The sequence below is a fragment of the Hordeum vulgare genome, chromosome 6H, assembly GCF_904849725.1.
Source record: "Hordeum vulgare subsp. vulgare chromosome 6H, MorexV3_pseudomolecules_assembly, whole genome shotgun sequence".
Taxonomy (NCBI): Eukaryota; Viridiplantae; Streptophyta; class Magnoliopsida; order Poales; family Poaceae; genus Hordeum; species Hordeum vulgare.
In genome coordinates this window covers 3,567,649-3,588,145 of record NC_058523.1, presented here as the reverse complement: position 1 = coordinate 3,588,145, position 20,497 = coordinate 3,567,649, and the positions used below count along the sequence as shown (strand labels likewise).

Sequence of the window (20,497 nt, the reverse complement as noted above, 5' to 3'; positions counted from 1 at the left end):
CAATGCCTTCAGACTTGCAATAATTCCCAAATTGCTTAGACCAGAATTCCATACCATTATCACTACGAAGTATTTTTACCTTCTTTCCAGTTTGTCTCTCAATCATAATCTTCCACTCCTTAAAAGCTGAGAAAGCTTGCCATTTATGCTTCAAGAAATAAGGCCAAACCTTTCTCGAATAATCATCAATAATAGTCAACATGTAACTAGCACCACCTAGTGACTTTCTGCGATATGGTTCCCATAAATCAGAATGCACATAATCAAGAATACCTTCAGTTGTATGAGTCGAAGTGTTGAACTTCACCCTCTTGTGCTTGCCGAAGATACAATGCTCACAAAATTTCAATTTACCAGTTTGATATCCTTTAAGAAGACCTCTCTTATTTAACTCTGCCAAACCAAGTTCACTCATATGTCCAAGACGCATATGCCAAAGGTTAGAAGCATCACAATCAGAATTCTTTGAAATAACTGGAGTAGCGTTACCCGAAACTGTAGAACCTCGAAGGTAATAAAGACCATTGGTCGAACTTAAGTCACCTTTCATCACAATGAGAGAACCTTTGGTGACCTTCAAAACGCTATCTCCACCTGAATACTTGTACCCCTTTGCATCAAGGGCACTCACAGAGATAAGATTTATCTTCATCTTCAGAATATACCGAACATCTGTCAAAATTCTGATTGTGCCATCAAACATCTTGATTCGAATGGAACCAATGCCTTCAATCTTGCATGGTGAATTATCAAAACCCAAAACGGAACCAGCAGCAGTAGTAGAATCAAAAATAGTAAACCAATCTCTATGCGGGCACATATGAAAAGTACACGCAGTGTCAAGTACCCACTCATCATTGGTCTCAGCACATCCAGCAATAACAACAAGAGCATCATCGGAACTTTCATCACGAGCAACATTAGCAAAATTTTCACCTTGTTTCTTACCTTTCGGTTTATATGTGCCGTTCCTCTTTTCCTTGTTCTACAACTTGAAACATTCTGAGATGTCATGCCCGTCTCTCTTGCAATACCTGCAAGACTGCTTCTTGTCTCTGGATTGCGACCGCCCCCTCTGGCCGTTCTTACTTTTGCCACGGTTTCCATTATGTGAGTTCTTCTCCTTTGTCCTGCCACGAACAGATAATCCCTCGGCTTGGGATGAACTTGAACCATCATGAGGCACCATTAATTTCATCTTCTCCTTAGAGTTCAAAGCTTCATAAACTTCATTAAGCGTGAGAGTATCACGACTGTATAATATGGTGTCTCGAAAATTGGTATAAGAACTTGGCAGCGAACAAAGTAACATTAAAGCAGTATATTCTTCATCATACGTAACCTCCATTGCAGCTAGATCGGATATGATCTCTTTAAATTCTGAAATATGAGTCAAAACATTACCTTCCTCGGGTAACCTGTGCATGAATAATTTTTGCTTCAGATGCATCTTGCTGGTGAGATCTTTTGTCATGCAAATCCCTTCGAGCTTTAACCATAGAGCGGCGGCAGTTTTCTCGCTCAAAACTTCCTGCAAAATATTATTATGCAAATGGAGTTGAATTTGTGACAAAGCCTTATGATCCCTTCTTTTCTCCTCAGCAGTCCAATCCTCAATTCTATTCTTCCCAAAACTATCCAGTGCATCATCGTAGTCAGCCTGCGCCAAGAACGCCCGCATCTTGACTTGCCATAGGGTAAACCTTGTGTCACGGTCCACCAGCGGAAGATCGTACTTCATGAAAGCCATGATGTGACACCCCGATGCCGACGTTCCAGAAGATTCCCCTTTTCTTTCCGTTTTCGTCGTGTGTCTATTTTCTTTTGTTGCATCATCATCGCATCATGCGCATCATCAGCAATGCATCAACATCCCGTTGCCACCAGTTTTTGAAACTTGCATCCGTTAGTAGTTGCCGGTTCTCGTCGTTGTCCGTTCTGAGCCCGACCGCACACGCACGCGCCCGTGGCACCGTCGAATCCATGTTTTAAAAGTGTGTTGAAAACTTTCTCTGATCGGGGTGAAACTTGGCATGCAGTCGTAATTAGATATAGGTAGGCCGCCTGTCGAATTTCGTCGCAATCAGAGACCGTGTGGTACCCGAACGGTCGACCGTAGCGGCACCGTATTCGGTCTACCGTCGGAAGGTTGTCGGTGTTTTAAAAATCGTTGCTGCGTCGCCCGTTTCCCCTCTCATCTCTGGATATCTACACTACACGGCCACTTATCCGTTCCCGCATGCGGAATCGTCCGACTCCGACCGCACGGTTGGATCCGGAACGAAATTCCGGTTATCCTAGCCCCCCATTTGTCTATATATAGTCCCCGTGTGCATTTTTTAGACAGCAACCCCCTGCCTCGAGAACCGCGCCCACCTACCCCGAAACCCTAACCCTCTCTCTCTCCCCTCAGCCTCCCACCAGCCCCGCGGGCTCGCCAAGCCCAGATCGGGCCCGGGCAAGGCCCATTCGCCGGCGCCGGCGCCCGGCGTCTCCTTGGCCGCCTCCCGAGCCCCGCAGGAGCTCTACCGCGGTCTCTACTCGCCTCCCCCACCATCGGCCGCCGCGGGCAGCCCCGCTGGCCGCCTCCCGCGCCGCAGCTCGGCCCCGCCGCCTTGCCTCTCCGCCGCCGGTCAAAGGCCGCCGGAGCTGCTGCTTGTTCCCGTCACGGGTAGCATGCGTCGCAGCAGTTAAGATCGAAGGAAGCCGGCTCCCGTTGATCATATCTCCACTCCTCGGCAAGAGAGATCGATCCCCGCCGCCGGCTGCCTTCGAGGACGTCGCGGAGCCCCACCTCGCCGGGTTCCTCGCCGCCGCAGCCCTGGTTCCCGCTCGGGAGGAGCCCAACGGGAACCGCCCCGCTCCCGCACCGCGCGTGGCCGCTCGGCTCGGCCCCGAGCCGGCCCAGCTACGCGCCGCCAGCGCCGAGGCCCATCGCCCCCTCGGCCTCGTTGGCCAAGCTCCCGAGGCCTCGGCTGCCTGCCTCCAGCGCCCAGGCCGGCCAGATCCGGCCCAAAGGTGAGCCCCTGCCCTATCCCGCGCCCGTGGCGTAGCTTAGTTTAGCTGCGCCCCCTGTCGGCCCATTAGATATTTAGGTAGTTTTAGGAATTAATAAATTCTAGAAATTAGACGTTTAGTAAAATCCCTGTAACTTTTAAACCGTTAGTCGGTTTGCGACGTGTAGCATATGGATTTAGTGTAGTTTTACGCGTAGAATCCGATTATAAAACCTGCATATTTATTTGACGTTGTTTGACGTGTCATATGCATAGATTAACGTACTATTTCAATAGGATAGACGCCCGTATTTATTTTTCGCGCAAGTGTGGGTTGCTCGAATGCCGTAGTAGAAATGTCCATGTTTTAGGAACCCTCTTGCTATGTATTTTAGCGCAGTCATTGGTATTTTGCGCGTAGGGATTTGCCGTTAGTTTATTTTCCGTGTATAGGTTATTATCTCGCATATTCGTGTGATAATATTTTTGAGTTGCAACCCACATATTTTATATGTGTTCGGGGTAGAAAAATCCGTAGGATTTTTCTGTGCAATTAGTTTTTAGCTTTTGGGCAAGTTAGTTCGCGCGATATTTTGCCGTGTTGCCCTCTTGTCTATTTCGTAGGAATTATTCCATACTTCGTTTGATTAAGTTGTCAACTAGGGAGTTGTTCTTTGATGTTTAGTCTAGCCCTTGGTATTTTTGCTTGCAATAGAAATGCATGTTTAGGTGTGGTTCGCTTGCTCTCAAGTTGCTATAAATAGTGCTGATTTGGAGGTACTGAAATATTTTTAAGTCTGGAATCTGTTATATTTTGTTGCTGTCTTGTCTTGCTTCTATCTTTTGATCTGTAGCTCTTTTGAGGTTGGTGCAATGGAGTTAGTTGTAGACCTTATGTTTCTCTAGTATGCTGAGAATTTTCATGCCATTTGGAGTCCTGTAGCTTATGGTTTTGCTGCTCTCAATATGACTTCAGATCGAAAACTGCACTTTCATGAGGTGTAATTTTCACTAAGTCTGAAATAGTGTGTGTGAAGCCATGTTGTGACTTCTTTCCCTAGTGACCCATGATGCCATGATAATTGTTGTTAGTTGTTTGTTGTAGTGATTCTTGCCCTCTTCCGTGTCATGCCTTGGTTGATTATATTTGAGTTGAGTAGCTCGTAGTTGTGGGGTGTAGAAAATGCTATGTGGCTGATTTTGGCAGGTTGTAGTGATTTCTTGTTTTGCTCGTAGTTGTTGATCCGTAGCTCCGTTTTGATCGTGTCCTATATGAAACTTGCTTAGAATCTCGTGTAGTTTCATTTTCTCTTACTGCTTGTGTGTTTTGAAGTGCTCGTGACCGTCGTTGCACACATATTGCACTCATGCCATCATATCTTGCGGTGTCCGTATCTTTTGAACCGTAGCTCCGTTGGAGATGATCTCTATGTGTAAATTGCTTGTCTTGACGCGTAGAATCACGTGAACCTATTTGTTTTGCTGTTTAACAACTAATTAAATGTGTTAGTTCAGATCTGGACAGAATTGTAAATTAACTTGTGAGGTCGTTTCGGAGATGTTATATGTCATTTCCGACCTCATTTAAAATGCCTAGATAGGTAGTTTAATTACGCTTCACCTCTTGCCATGTTTAACCATATTTAATATTGCCGTGTACCTAATCGGGATAGAACTAAATAATTAAACGTGGAGTTTCGTCAATATGCAACTCATTGCATATTGAACTTCACTTAATGTGTAGTGTCTGTATGCGTGAATTGTCATGCTGTGACTTGCATGTATTCAGCTGCTCATGCATCATTTGTGTTGTGCATCGTGTGGTGAATTTCGTGTGTTGATTTCTTGTTTCCGATTTGCTTCGTCTCGATAGAGTTCCGCAAGCGTGTCGGATTGTGAGGACCCGTTCGACTACATCGGTTCGTCTGCTTCACGGAGGCATTCTTATTTCAAGCGGGATCTCACGCAAGATGACCATTTCCCCAGATACCATTACTATCATTGCCATGCTAGTTTACCGTTTCTATCGATTATGTCTCGTTGCCTACCACATGTTAAATATCAGCCTCTCAACAATGCCATGAAAACCTTCAACTTGTTCAACCTAGCAAACCACCGATTGACTATGTTACTGCTTGCTTAACCTTGTGTTAGCGTTGCTAGTTGCAGGTGCAGATGCTTCCATGTGAAAACATGGGTTCCTTGTTATATCACCATATTAAATGCTATTTAACTTAATGCACCTATATACTTGGTAAAATGTGGAAGGCTCGGCCTTTCTAGCCTGGTGTTCTGTTCCACCTTTGCCCCTTAGTTCCGGCTACCGGTGTTACGTACATAATTGAGCGCTCCTAACACGATCGGGGTTGTTATGGGGACCCCCTTGATAATTCATTTTGGATTAAAGCTGGTCTGGCAAGGCCCAACATTGATACTATTTGCCCAACATAATAATTCTGTTAATTTGAAATGCATAGGGAGTTAGCTCTACCTGAGGAGTAATTCTACATAATACAGGGAGGACCAGTGCTGATGGTGCTGGTCCAAAATAGAGCACTTTGCGGGGCCAACTCGGGGCAACTCGGCAAATTTCTATCAGGTCACCGTATGCTTCTCTTATCCGTCGTGTCCTGAGAACGAGATACACGGCTCCTATCGGGATCGTCGACACGTCGGGTGGCCTTGCTAGATTAGTTTTACCTTTGACGAGATATCTTGTGCATCGAGATTCCGGTGATGCTTTGGGTAATCTCAGAGTTGAGGTTTTCCACTAAGGAATCCGACGAGATCGCGAGTGTTGTGATCGAGGATTTCTATGCGGCTCGTGGTAATTTGTGATGGACTAGTTGGAGCACCCCTGCAGGGTTAAATCTTTCGGAAAGCCGTGCCCGCGGTTATGTGGCAACGTGGAAACTTTGTTTAACACTGGTTCTAGATAACTTGAAGTCAACTTAATTAAAATATGCCAACTGTGTGCGTAACCGTGACTGTCTCTTTCGTGAGTTCTTACTCCGATCAAGGACACGGTGGGGTTATGTCTGACGTAGGTAGGTGTCCAGGATCATTCATTTGATCATCAGTAGTCACGTCCGCTATGCGTAGATTCTCCCCCTCTTATTTCTTATACTCGTAAGTTTAGCCACCTCATATTATGCTTAGCCGCTGCTGCAACCTCACCACTTAACCATACCTCATCCATTAAGCTTTGCTAGTCTTGATACCTTTGGAAATGAGATTGCTAAGTCCCCTGTGGCTCACAGATTACTACAACACCAGTTGCAGGTACAGGTAAAGGTTACTTGACGCGAGCGCGTTGATTGTTCATTTGGAGTTGCTTCTTCTTCTTTTTCATCGATCTAGGATGGGTTCCAGGCCGGCAGCCTGGGATAGCAAGGATGGACGTCGTTCTTCTTTTCTCATTTGTTTTCGTCCGTAGGCGGACCCTGCTCTTACTCTTGATGTTTATGTATTGTACTGTTGTGACTCTGATGTAGCTTGTGGCGAGTATAAGCCAATTCTTTATATATATATCTTCTTTTCAGTACATGTACTTGTAACGATATCCATTCTTGCGACACGACGAGATGCGCTTCTATCCTTGACGAGGCCTTCGTGCCAAATTGAGGATATGGTCGTATCTTGGGCGTGACACATGAGTAGATAAATCTGTGTACACAAAGTAGTACAAGCCGGTAGAGGAAATTTCTGACAGAATTAATATGGAGAGCAAAGAAGTAGAAACAGTAGCACCTGGTAGCTTCGGTTGTGGATGTAGCAATTGAGAACGAACCAAATAAAAATCTGATTTATAAATCAACCTTGACCACCACGTGAGTAGCTGGTCTTGGTTACGTGTAGAAGCAGCAACTTGCGATTTTGCTCGCTGGGAAGTAGCAGCAGCAGCCACTTGCGGCAGTACTCGGATCTAACGAGCAGCAGCACTTGTGAGCCAAAAAAACGGATCGGTCGCGACGAGGCGCGCGATGGAACCCTAATAGCTCTGTGGCTTATATGACGCAGCAGCAGAAGAAATTCCTGTCGGTCTCGCATCCGAGACGCGTGCGAGTCAGAACCCTAATTTCTCTTCATCTGAAATCTCGTATACCTCGGCTCTGTATACCACTCGTTAGATAAAACAAGATCAATTAGACACAAGAGACACGAATTTTTACGTGGAAACCCTTGCGGGAGAAAACCACGGACGCACGAAGACGCAATCTCTATGAGGAGGAGTATTACAAGCACGAGACGACAGACCGTCTTTAGGTGCGACTACATGGAGTATATATGAGGAGTAATACATGAGAGTCCTTGGAGGACAAGTAAACGAGTTGTACTCGTACGCGTCGGTACCAACGCAAAGGCCCACACCGTTTGTACTACGTCTAATCTAATACGGTAGAATTTGGATCATAATTTAACACCTCTTCCAAGAGAACTTGCTTTGATCTCCTCCGCGACCACCTCCACGCCCAGGGTGGCGCCCGAGATCGCGACCAACACACCTAAGTTCCGCTCCTTTGCGCTGATCCCCACGGTACCCACGCCCCCCGTCGACCGCCATGGAAGGAGAGGCTGCCACCTCAGCAAACGACCGCGTATCTCCACCGACCTTGCCCTTCCACAACTCAAAGGAATCTGGAGCTCTGGATCTAGGTTTTCTCGTTGCCGCCTAGAAATGAGAAAAGGAGATTTCTAGGTCAAGCACTCGGACGGGGAGAGGGACTTTATACCACCGCGTCTGTGAGAATGGAGGACTGGATGCCCCCACGTGTCGCGCATCCGCCATTGTCGTCCGGTTGGTGGAGCGAGGGCCCGCCTCATTCCAATTTGGTCTATTTGACTGGCGCCCCGTGTGCAACCCGTGCATCGCATCACCACACACAGGTCTGGACGTCGTGTCCGTCGGAGCGCTGCTCGCCGCTGGTAGCCGATCCCGAACCTTAGCGAAATGGCAAGGGAAAGCAATCATGTCACCTATGTCGATAGCATCCGATGCGCGAAGGAAACGGGTGTTGGCCGTGACCCTTCGCGCATCCAGCAACACCAATCGAAGAGCGTCGCGGCAAAGGATCAGGAGGCCATCGTCGAACGTGAGCGTTCGCGCCATGAGGTCGGTGGCGAAAGAGACCCGCCGTCACGAATTGTCTGGGTCGTCCGCGCCGTTGCTTGTGGAAGCCATCAAGGAATTCATCAATTGCCTACAAGCATGGTGCAACCTGTCCGGTCTGGTGCTGTACCAATGGACCAATCGAAAATAAACCATTGACATGGCAGGCACAAAGATTAGGAAAATAAATAAATAAGATGAGATAAAAAGTGGCACATTTTGTTCAAAATGAGGTACAAATTCAGAAAAACTGTTAAACTGGATACTATCCGCCAGAAATTCCAAACTGTGAGGTAATAAGCGAAATTAACTCTTTCCATGACACAACACATATATTACAAGACACTACACAATAATTAGACCACTACATGGACAAGCAGCAGATCGTGTAATCTCTATTCCATTACCACCAACTAACCATAGATCCATACGTACACAAGACAAACCCAACGCCACACACATTACTATGAGTCAGTAATTTACTGTGTACTTTCATACATCTACGTCATGGTGTGGACGGTAGCACGATGTAGCACAGACGAATACTTCCCACTACTTCTCATCTCCGCTCTCCCTTGCTCGATTTGTTGCGGAGCACACTATCCACACCAGCGTACACGGTAGCATGGTCATGGAGAAAATATGTAAATACATAATACAAGTATATTTTTCCAAGGGGGCATATGCCCCCCCCCCCCCCCCCCTAAAAACAAGGAGTAAATCATCCACATTAGTGATCGATCGTGCTATCATTAGAATGCGATGAAAGCTTAGTAAGCATCGAACTAAGTGGTCGGTCTCATTTTCATCAGAAGAAGAAGGAGGAGAAGAAGAAGGAGAAGAAAAAGGAGGAGAAGAAGAAGAAGAAGGATGAAAACTAGAGCATGCATTCGTACATCCATACATCCTTGTGTCGCCATATTTGACTTATTCCGGCTCGAACCAACGACTTTCCGGCTACTACATCACTAATGCCATGCTGAATACGAGGGCAAATTTTTTGGAGGCATATCTTGACAAAGGAAACTGAAGGGAGTTGGTTATGCGAGCCTAGTCCATCGTGGATACATTGACATGAACATTCAACTTGACACAGCCTCGAGTTTCATTATCCCCTCTGGAACCCTATCATGTTTCCTCATTCTCTCCATCATCGTCTTCACATCCCTCAGCAAGCAGCCAAGCACATTTTTGTGCCTTGAGTTGAGTTGTTCTACTACTTGCTGGCTATCCTCAGAGACAGAGTGCTCAACTTGTCTATCTTTCCGGTGTTCGCGAGGAGTCACCAGTACAAGCACGATACTGATACGTCATCCGTGACCATGGCCAAGGTTCGCGAGGATGCAGTTTAATGCCGCCACAATGGCACACCTATAAGCCTGCTGGCACACTACTTTAGTCAAAGTTTCGAACAATGCGTGAATGTGTTCCAAGTTATTAACTCATATGAGGACAGTAATAAGAACCTAAATAAAAGCAGCTTGAGCAGGAGTTTGATTGTTTTGGTCTTTTATTCTGTTTTAGGCTTTTTATATTGTTCTTGGTATCTTTCTTGTGTTTTCATTTTTGGATTGGTAGTTTCCTTCTTTTTCATTTCCATTTTTAAATGCACGCTGAACTCTCTTTAGTACACGATGATATTTTCATCGAACATTTTATTATTCTAAGTCAAATATTTTGAAATACACACTGAACGTTGTTCTTAAATATAGTGAATATCTTTTAAATACACCCTGAACTTTTTTCAGTACGTGATGACATATATTTTTAATAAAGACATAACACTTTTAGTCTATGAGGACGTTTTTTAATATATGGCAAACATTTTTTAAAATACATGCTACACTGTTTTGTAAATATTGTGAGCATTTAAAAAATAAGCAACGAACATTTTAGAAACAAACGTTCATTTTACCCAAAAACTGAAGCTAAATGAATAAACCAAAATATTTGTTACCAAAGCACTCCATCACAACAAAATTTTGTCGACCCATCGGTGTCACCTATGGGCAGCCTCAACTTTTTGAACAAAGGATGCTTTTAATTGACTCATGATGTAGCATCAAGGGATACAATCATGACAAGCACACAACCAATCTCTGTAAATAACCAACACACACACAAAAAATTACACTAGCAAATAGCAAAGTCAACGCATAAAGAAAATGAAGAAGAAGAAGAAATCCCGAAGCAACCAAAACAATGATCGATGATATACCTCAGCGATCATCTGTACCGAACATCTGAACTAGTGCGTCAAATAGGAGATCTCGCTTCTGAGGCCATCATGAAAATTAATGGTGGTTCCATATAAACATATATTAATGGCGGTAGCAGGTGCGACACCGTGTCTTATGTGTAAAATGACCATTTTTATGAAGGTTGGTCCATCGTCCTTGTTTTGCACAGGCGACTCCCTAGCTGTAGCTCCGCCCACTTCTTACGAGATATACTTCTGTAAGAGGAAATCGATGACACATGCACGAATTGATTTTGTATCTTCAGTCGTTTATATATACTCCCTCCGTCCCAAAATAACCGTCTCAACTTTATACTAGTTCTAATATAAATTTGTATTAAGCTTAAGACAGTTATTTTGGGACGGAAGGAGTACTATATACTAAGAAATCCCGATATATACCATGCCATCACGACGATATTGCACCTGAAAGGACAAATTGGACATAGGATAGTAAAAAAAGGTTGTTTTCTGTCGTGGAAAGGTTGATTCTAGTATGAGGATTATCTTGGTACTCGTTCCTTCATGGAAAAGAGAAGCCGATTTTCTCTCGCCGCCATGTCAACTAAAATTATACATGTTCAATGATGACGTTAAGGTTGATTCCTCACATCACTCATTCATTGTGGTTGCCTTGAGTTCTCTTCCAAGATATACATCGTCGTCTCTATCTCAAAGCTTTTTCAAACCGCTTTCTCAGGATGCATGCATGACTCAGCCATTGTTGTCTCGTGTAGACGGGTTCATCCAAGAAGGTAGAACTTAACCAGATGGTCTCAGCTGAAAAGAAAAGAAAAGAATTCATCTACTAACCCTTAAGCTTTAAACAAGCTTGGTGTGCTGGTGAGCGTCTGGCACAAGAATACTATGGACCTAGATGGACCCAATGGACTTGCGCCCAATCCCTTGAAGAATGATCTCATCAATTATGAAGACAAATGTTCGAAGCATAGAAATACTCATGTTTTTGTCACACAACAATACAACCCATGGTCATAAACTCATAATATTCCCAATTTTTACTCACGAAAACCATGCTTGTATCCCTCCCCGATTGCCACAATGTCCCAATTAGATAACAATAACTAATGATTGAGCTTGTAAATGGTATTTAGGTATGCGTACACGCACATTGCATTATGGGTATTTCATGCGAGAAGAAAAATCAGAGGCGGTTTATTTCCAGCTAACAAGCGCTTGCTGCCTTCCATTGGCTTGCTGCTCTGCCAACAAGCATTCCTTTCCATTCAACTGTATTTAAGAAAGGTGTTCATCACGTTGGGGCTCTGCTGCTTTGGAGTCGTTGCATTGCATCCATATATACATCCATTCCGCTCAACTCAATTCATCAACTCCATCCATCCATACACATACAACAGACTTACTTTCTACTTGATGGGAATATCAAACATCAGAGGGGTGGCTTCGTGCGTGAGGGTGGTATGTGATCAATGGGATTTTGTTGGCCGACACAAACTCGGCAATCGCAGACGCTCTGAACTCGCCATCTACAAGACACAAATTACATTATTAATTATCCAGTTTGAAGACAAACCAACTCAGTACATAGAAATGGAAAAAAAACAAAGGGGCTGGCGCTGATCGAAAGCTAAAGCAAGTTAGAGAAGATACCATATAGTACCCCAGTCAACTTGATCCCCTCCTGTTTGTTGAGGAGGACTAGTGACGGGCGCTTTGCTTCTGGGTCAACGTGGAAAAGCTTGGCTACATCACGACTGGTAGTCTGGTAGAAGTTGACAGCCCTGTACAAGCTGCTCATATCTTCCAGCCTTGACGCAGCAGCAAGCTCATCACTGTGAGCACCCTATAGCAGCATTTGTTGGTAAGATCAGTAATCAATCGATTTTGGTTAATATGGTTGTTGGTAGACTTTTCATGGATGTTTTAAATAACAGGCTATGGCAAATAGCGGCGGGCCTCTAAATCAGCTATAGTGGATTATAGCGCGCTACTTGTACGCGATGCCATTTAGGGTCACTCTATTGATCGAAAAGGTTATAGCAAGGCTAGAACGGGGCTATAGCCGGCTATTTAAAACAATGAAACATACCGATAGGGAGTCGAGGAAGGCGAGCATGGCCACGCCACCACTGCGGGTGATGATCTTCTCGGCCTCGTCGATGGTGGTGACGTTCTGCACCTCAGGGACCAGCCTCTGGGATATCCAAACGACCATGGCGTCCCTGCAGCAATAGGAAAATGGCAACCATGATACTATGAAACAACACTTGCCAAGTCAGCGGTAACCACAAGAAGTGTTTTTGGCTGCTACTTACTTGGTCCTCTCGCCGTAGTAGGGGTAGTGCTTGGGCACGCCGTCCACGAAGAAGAGGACGGTCGGGTATCCCTCGACGCCGTGTGCGCGGGCGAGCTGACGCTCCTGGGTGGAGTCGACCATGGCGAGCGCGACGTCGAGCCCCTTGTCGGACAGGAGCGACGCGGCCGCGGCGTACTCCGGGGCGAGCTTGCGGGACCAGTAGCACCATGGCGCGTAGAAGTCGACCACGACGTGCCGGCGGACGGCGAGGAAGGAGGAGAAGTTGGCGGCGGTGAGGACAACCACGTGGGCCTTGTTGACATGGACCACCTCCGGCACCGGCAGGATGAGGGATGCGGAGGCGCGGGAGGGGTGGGGGAGGAGGATGATGAAGGGGGTGGCGAGGAGGAGCATCAGCAGGACTGATCTGGGTGTGAGCATCGGCATCACCGCCATGGCCGGCCCGCGAGCAATGGATGCAAGAGAGAGAGATCAGTGGAGACTTTGAGGATTTTGAGTCGGCCGGCCGGCCTCGTTTGCACGAGCGCTCTGTGCCAGACGCTTCAGGCCAAATGACTCCTGATGCTCTGGGCTAGGTTCTGCTAAGAGCATCTACAACTAATCGGTCAAGGATTCCTTAATTATAGCATAACTCAAATTCATATAAACTCATACAACTAGGACAATAGACTATACACATCATCCGAGTACTACATACAACATGTCACAGGGCTATCAAAATTTGACACGTTTGGCTATGGTGAACAAGATCCTCAACAGTTGCCCTTGCCGGGTGCCATTGTCGTCCTTCTCGTGGACAGATCCTGCCGTCTGCTGGGCGATGTCCCCTCAAGAGCGACAGAGTGCAATGTGAATCCGGACTGGTCGGAGTCAGATCCGCTGCCCGCCATCCGTCGACCGCGGTGTCATTCCATGCAGATAGAGCCATTGCCTCCTCCAACTCGCTCGGGATGACACCCCAGTCAACGGATCTGAACTAATTGAAGTGAGATCGGCTGCCCGCCATGCCGAAAAGGCCGGAGATTGTAAGGCCGGAGCTTGGGTGACGGACTGGAGTGACTAGGGTATGGTTTTGGACGGGAATGAGGATGAATATATAGGATCGGGTGGACCTGCATGGTCGGGTGAGACGTGGCGCATGCGCCCTGACGTCCCATATCCGTCCCATATTTGAGTTGGATATGAGGAATGTTGATCAGCCCAGACGTTTTATGCATGTTTGAGGCATCTGTCTTGATTGCATTTTCGTGACTGGGCCGTCCCTCCAGGCGTCTAATGCGGATTTGGGGTGCCTGAGTGTAGATGCTCTAATTGCTCCAGAAAAAGGCTAAGGCTATCCTCCAAAAAAAAAAAACCCAAAAAATCCAGTACAAGTCCCAAAAGTTGTTTCTTGCCTGCTGGAATATTAACCATTTTGGCAAACCTTAATATTGATAGATGTACATCTTGCCATTTTCTGAAACGCATTCCCAAAACGTCCCAAAATGACTATACTATATTGATAGATATTCAGAAAAGTAAATAAGGACAATCACAAGATTTACATGTGCATCATACCCTAATTAATATTGATTGACCTTGAAATTATATAGCATGTCATGACTTGATGGTGATGTGTTACAACACACAACTTATTTAATCCAATCAGCAATATAAGTCATGACTATACTATATATGGTGCATTTGATGTGCCGGAACATCTCTTCCAAGCGGTTCCTCTTGGACGTTTGCTTCCATATTTTCCTTTTTCGCATGTGTCCCAAGTGGCGGTTTTGGTTGTTTATTTGGGTCGGGCTATGGGCCTGGCAGTGGTTGTCGGTTTGGGTCAAGTAATGGTTGTGGGTTTGGATCAGGACGTATCGGCAAAGTAGTTTTTTGGAGGGATAAGGCCAAAGTAGTTTGTGTAAATATTCTCCGTAAATTGAAAATTCAAGTTTAACTTATATGTAGTTAATCAAAATTTTACAACCTAATTTGTAACTTGTGGCAATTGTATGCCCAAATTAGAATCCTAGCCACTTTATACCTAAGACTTCCATTTTGTGAAATCTCCCCCTCCCCCATGTTACAAATTTGTTCCACGCTTTATGCACTCTTAGGTTTGAATTTATTCCAAGATTTATCCTATAAATAAGTTTCCACCTTTCTTATTACCACAAAATTGAAGCTTGGGGTAAATCCTATCCACATAATCCCTGTCAAAAACTTTAAAGCTAAAGGTACAAAGTAGTAAATTTAATATATGTATCATCACACAATTGTAGTACAACCGGCACACACATAACATTATCCTTAGTACAAGGCAGGAAAGTAAATAAGAACAATCACAAGATTTACGTGGGCATCATACCCGAATCTTGATTGATCTTGACATTATATAGCATGGCATGACTTGATGGTGATGGGTTACAACACACCACTTATTTAATCCAACCGGAAATATAGGTAACGATGATACTATATCTGGCACGGTTGGTGTAACCGAACATCTCATGCCAATGGTTCCTCTTGGACGTTTGCTTCCCCGTTTTCTTCTTTTGCTTGTGTCCCAAGTGGTGGTCCTGGTTGTGCATTCGGGTCAGGCAGTGGGCCTGGCAGTGGTTGTGGGTTTGGGTCCGGTAATGGTTGTGGGTTTGGATCAGGTTGCGGTCCTGGTAACGGCTGAGGGTTTGGGTTTGGTTGTGGGTCTGGCAATGGCTTCGGGTTTGGGTCCGGCAATGGTTTTGGATTTGGGTCAGGTTGCGGTCCTGGTAACGGCTGAGGGTTTGGGTTTGGTTCTGGGTCCGGCAATGGCTTCGGGTTTTTGTCTGGTAATGGTTGTGGGTTTGGATCAGGCTGTGGTCCTGGTAACGGCCGAGGGTCTGGGTTTGGCTGTGGGTTCGGCAATGGTTTCGGGTTTGGGTCTGGTAATGGTTGTGGGTTTGGATCAGGCTGCAATCCTGGTAATGGTTGAGGGTTTGGGTTTGGTTGTGGGTTTGGCGATGGTTTCGGGTTTGGGTCTGGTAATGGTTGTGGATTTGGATCAGGTCGTGGGCCTGGTAATGGCCGAGGGTTTGGGTTTGGCCGTGGGTCTTGTAGTAGCTGCGGGTTTGGGTTTGGCCGTGGGTTCAACAACATGTGCATGTTTTGGCTTGACAATGGTTGTGGATTTTGGTCAGGGTGTGGTCCTAGTAATGGTTGAGTGTTTGGGTCAGGTTGTGGCTCTGGCAGTGGTTGTGGGTTTGTATGAGGTTTAGGCTCGGGTAGTGGTTTTGGGTTTGGGTCTGGTCGTGATCCCGGAAGTGGTTGTGGGTCAGGTAATGGTTGAGGGTTTGGATCTGGTTGTTTCCCTGGTAGTGGTTCTGGATTTGGGTTAGCCCGTGGGCCGCCCTGAGGGTTTCTAGTAATCAAGTTCTGCCTCCCCGCAGCAAGAGCAAACAATGGAAGAAACATAAGCAGCAGCGCTGCTATCAGAAGGGAGGACCAAGAGGGGCGCTTCCTCATCGTCATGGCTAGGCTTGTGTTGCTACTTACTTGCAAGTGTGCGCGCCTCGATCTTCATATTTATAGGCGAATTTAGCCAATGAAGGCTGGACAAGCATCGATGCTGTTTACTCCGACTCTGATTGGGCTTGTTAGCTTTGCCTTTTGGAGAAGTGGGACTGCACGCATCCAGTTAGTGCTACAACCGGCAGCCAATCACAACAAAAAGTTATCTAGGAAAGTTGGATTATTTTTTGTCCGAATAGATGTACCATTTCTCAGTTGATCGTAGGAGAGCAACAGGGAGATGCATACAGTAGCCCAAGTTGTGAACAATTTGATTATCTTGTTGAACCTATAGTAGAGTAGCAGATTGGTGTCATCACGGAATTTTTGAATTGTGCTAAAAACATACTACGTTAATTTACGTTAAATTACAAAATCATCTAAAAACATGCTATTTGTGTTTTCTCTACGAATTCAGTAATTTTAAGTGAGTAATACGATGATTTGCAGGCTACACAAAATCATAAAATTGCAGCCCAAATGCAATAAAAATACGCCTATTTTAAACAATGTATTTATCTTTTTTCTTTATGTAAACTACACATGAAAATATATTTTGTTAAAATTTTATCTGAACCTTGTTTTTCAGATATCTTTGAGGTATAAGAATAAAGTCCTTGATAAAATAAAATAAAGAAGCCCGCAGGGTGTTGTGTGCACATGAAAATCGAAGGATTCTAAACAAGAGGTTTGCGAGGATGATTTTTTTTTCTGTGGAATCAAGTGCAAATGAATCCTATGAATTGCTATTCAATGACTCAAACAGCGCATATAGGAAAAATTTCTAAGGATTAGATTCTTCCAAAATTCCATTAAAACCCCTTTGAATCAAAGAAGCCTAGCACCAAAGCTAGTAGCTGTCCTATCCCAATGGGACAGAGTGCTGCACCTTTTAACTACGCGGTTTGTAATAATCAGGATCAGTGCACGCAGTCCACAGTGCACTCATTTCGGTTGTACGTAGCTGTAACTTTCACATTTCATACACCACTCACGATCAGTTGCTTGTTGGTATACATGCAATGTTCTAGGAGAAAAAAAAACCTTATGCATATGCAAATGCTTGCATCTAGTTGGGCAGTAGCATGACTTTATACCTAACCTACCGATCAAATCATATGTATAGATGAAAACAAAGACATCCATGGAGTACCAAGTTAAAGACGATATGACCTCACAACTAGATTGGGTTGGCCGAGTGGAGTGCCACTTTAATCGTTGTCTGCAGCACGCGTGATGATATTTCTTCAGAGGCACTGAAGTGGGGAACAAGACTAATAGAACAAATAGCAAGCGAGATTTTTGGAGCTTCACATGGTTGGAGGCCTGGTGTGCTTACAATTTCTCAGGGTGTTTTCCAGGTTGCAAGGATTTTCTCCAGCTTCTCTCTGTAGATGCCATGCATTGCTTTGCTCCTCTATTGCAAGTTCGCTTGAGTCCGTATATGTTTGGCCGGAGTGTGCGGCCTAGATATATATTTTGTCGATTTTCATTAAGAGAGGAAAAAAAGAGAAGAAAGTGGCCCTGTTTATAAAGGAAACTAGGCCAAAAAAACCTTATAGCACATGATTGAAACAGAGGACAATCGTGCAACAACGTCCTAGTCATTAGTCTCTGGACCTTCTATCTAGATCTACTCCCTCCATCCATATATATAGGGCCTAATGTACTTTTTAAGACTGTGTTTGACTATTGATAAGATTAATATTATATGAGATGTATAATGTAAAAATTATATCATTGGAAGCTCCTTTCACGTATGAATTTGACGGTATGCTTTGTGTAACTTGCATGTCATATATTATTTGTTCTAACATGCGGTTAAAGTTAGCCTTAAAAAACGCATTAGGCCCTATATATATGGATAGATGGAGTAGCTGATGTAGTTTGCATCCAACACCATAGTTTCTTAATTTATATGTAATCCGAAGGTGGGGGGCTCTCTTTACTCAAAAGTAAAAAAGAACTATAAATTACTTTTTAAACATTTGTTTGAAGTTTTGTCCTTTCTTGGAGCTTATGGTTATCTCCTTCATTTTCAAAATAACCATGACCGATGGGTTACTTTGTCGTACTCATCCATTTGTCCAACAAAAGTATAGTAGTCACCGTACGTGTATTAAAGTTAATTTGCATGAAATGATCTATGGTCAGACTTCTATATTATTTTTTGACCAGTCCGCAGAGAAGTAATGTGATATAACTTATGAGGGAAGAACTGGGTTAGTGCTTGGATCTTCTGTTGGCTTAAAGTTGCGTGGAACTTCCTTTTTATAAACGTGGTTCCTTAGGGCCTGATTCATTAAAATAGATCGAAGAGTATTGCTCGGTTAATTATTTTTTAACCAGTCCGCAGAGAAGTAATGTGATATAACTTATGAGGGAAGAACTGGGTTAGTGCTTGGATATTCTGTTGGCTTAAAGTTGCTTGAAACTTCCTTTTTATAAACGTGGTTCCTTAGGGCCTGATTCATTAAAATAGATCGAAGAGTATTGCTCGGTTAATTACCAAAACCGGGCAAAAACCGTGACATCATGTCCACAAAAACAAGGCATCAAGGGCTATTTGATGATCTACATAAGAACGCACACACGCCGCCGAAGAGAAATGTGTGGTGGACAGGGCCGGCCCTAGGCTTAGGCAAAGAGTGCGACCGCATAGGGACTATCCAGGGAAGGGACGCATATGTTTTTTTTTTGAAACGGGCAACCCCTTTTCCATTACTCACATAACGGAAATACAAGTGTTCTTCGTCCAAAAAGGAAACCAGAAAAAGGGATGCGAGTTCAGAGCATTCCTGGGAAACCTACACATAGACACTCGTCATCGAGCAGTCTATCATAGGGCAAAAACCCAAGAACACCCATAACACGCACAAAACCACTACCAAGTTTAAAGAAACAAGTTGCAAATAGTATATTACACAGGTCTACACCTGAGATAACTCCACACAGGGGAGATCATCAACCAAAAGCACTCATTGCCAGCAACTCCAACCATCAGCAATCCTCCTCTGGGGCTGCACATATCCTCAGCATATTTGACGCGTTCATCTTCAGCATCTTCGCGCCCCTCTCCATCGCCAGTTTATCATCCCCTGTAAGGAGTCCTGCCCAATACGTCAGGAATCCACAAGTAGAATAGACCACATCAAAAGGAGACCCCAACTTTTTCCTCTCAAACGTCGCGCTGTTGCGGCAGTTCACAAATGCCCAGCAAACAGCAGCTAAACCAAAAGTATAAAACCTGGCACCATTCGGCATATATGTAAAACACCAAGCGTAAAATTGCCACAAATTATCAGGGCCATTACTAGTCCCCAGCATACACCCTACTGTTCTCCAAACCAATCTAGCCACAGGACAGGAAAAACACAAATGCTGTGAAGTCTCCCTTTCTGAGCAAAAAGAACATCTAGGGTTACCTTTCCATTTCCTCCTATTCATCACATCTCGTGTGAGAATAGCATCCTGAAATAGCTGCCACAGGAAAATTTGAATCTTAAGAGGTAATTTTGCACTCCAGATCCAGCGAAAGTCACAACCAGCAATATTTTTCTCCAAATGCTCATATATAGATTTAGTAGAAAACCTTTTTCCAAACTTCCATCTAATCTGGTCCGGATCATCACATAAAACCCACTGATCTACCACCGCATTCAGCTCTGCCAATTGGCCCGCCAGAATAGGCGTCAGTTGTCTCCTAAACAGATCACCTCCCTCCCAGACTTTATAATCCCTCACGGTAATATCCTGATTATTACAAATATAAAACAGTCCCGAATACACATTTTTTAAAGGAGGAGTATCATTCACCGAATCATGCCACAATCTAGTCACATTACCAGATCTCAAAATCACCTCTCTACCAGCCATACAATGCGGCTTAACTTTCATAATAGCCTTCCAAATAGGAGAATCAGAAAACTTGCTGGAGGTAGATGTCACATCAACTCTCCTAAAGTATTTAGCCCTAATCACATCTTGCCACAACCCTTGTTGTGTCTCTAACTTCCACCACCATTTGACTAACAAGCTCACATTCTGCTTATGTAAGTTTTTCACCCCCAGGCCCCCTTCTTGGATCTACAGATACAATCCCACCTAACAAGATGATATCTCTTGTTTCCCTCAGATTCCCGCCAAAAAAATTTCTTCCTGTGCTTATCCAGTTTATATATGACCATCTTAGGAAGCATAAACATAGCCATGTAGTAATACACTATGCTAGTTAAGGATGAATTCATCAGGATCAACCTGCCCCCCGAAGATGCCGCATTCCCAATCCAGGCTTCACAACATTTACAAAACTTCTCATCTAAAAA

General features: G+C 44.6%; 2 protein-coding genes across 2 annotated transcripts; both read right to left on the bottom strand.

The window, feature by feature from the left end:
- Positions 1-12,638: 12,638 nt before the first annotated feature.
- On the bottom strand, positions 12,639-13,222 carry LOC123400965 (protein disulfide isomerase-like 1-4). The gene has a single exon (XM_045094680.1). The coding sequence runs from the start codon at positions 13,077-13,079 to the stop codon at positions 12,639-12,641; it is 441 nt and encodes a 146-aa protein (XP_044950615.1). The 5' UTR covers positions 13,080-13,222.
- Positions 13,223-14,858: 1,636 nt separating this feature from the next.
- On the bottom strand, positions 14,859-16,155 carry LOC123402210 (protein TsetseEP-like). Its single transcript, XM_045096100.1, has one exon. It carries the CDS (start codon positions 16,131-16,133, stop codon positions 15,135-15,137), a length of 999 nt encoding a protein of 332 aa, XP_044952035.1. The 5' UTR covers positions 16,134-16,155; the 3' UTR covers positions 14,859-15,134.
- Positions 16,156-20,497: the final 4,342 nt, after the last annotated feature.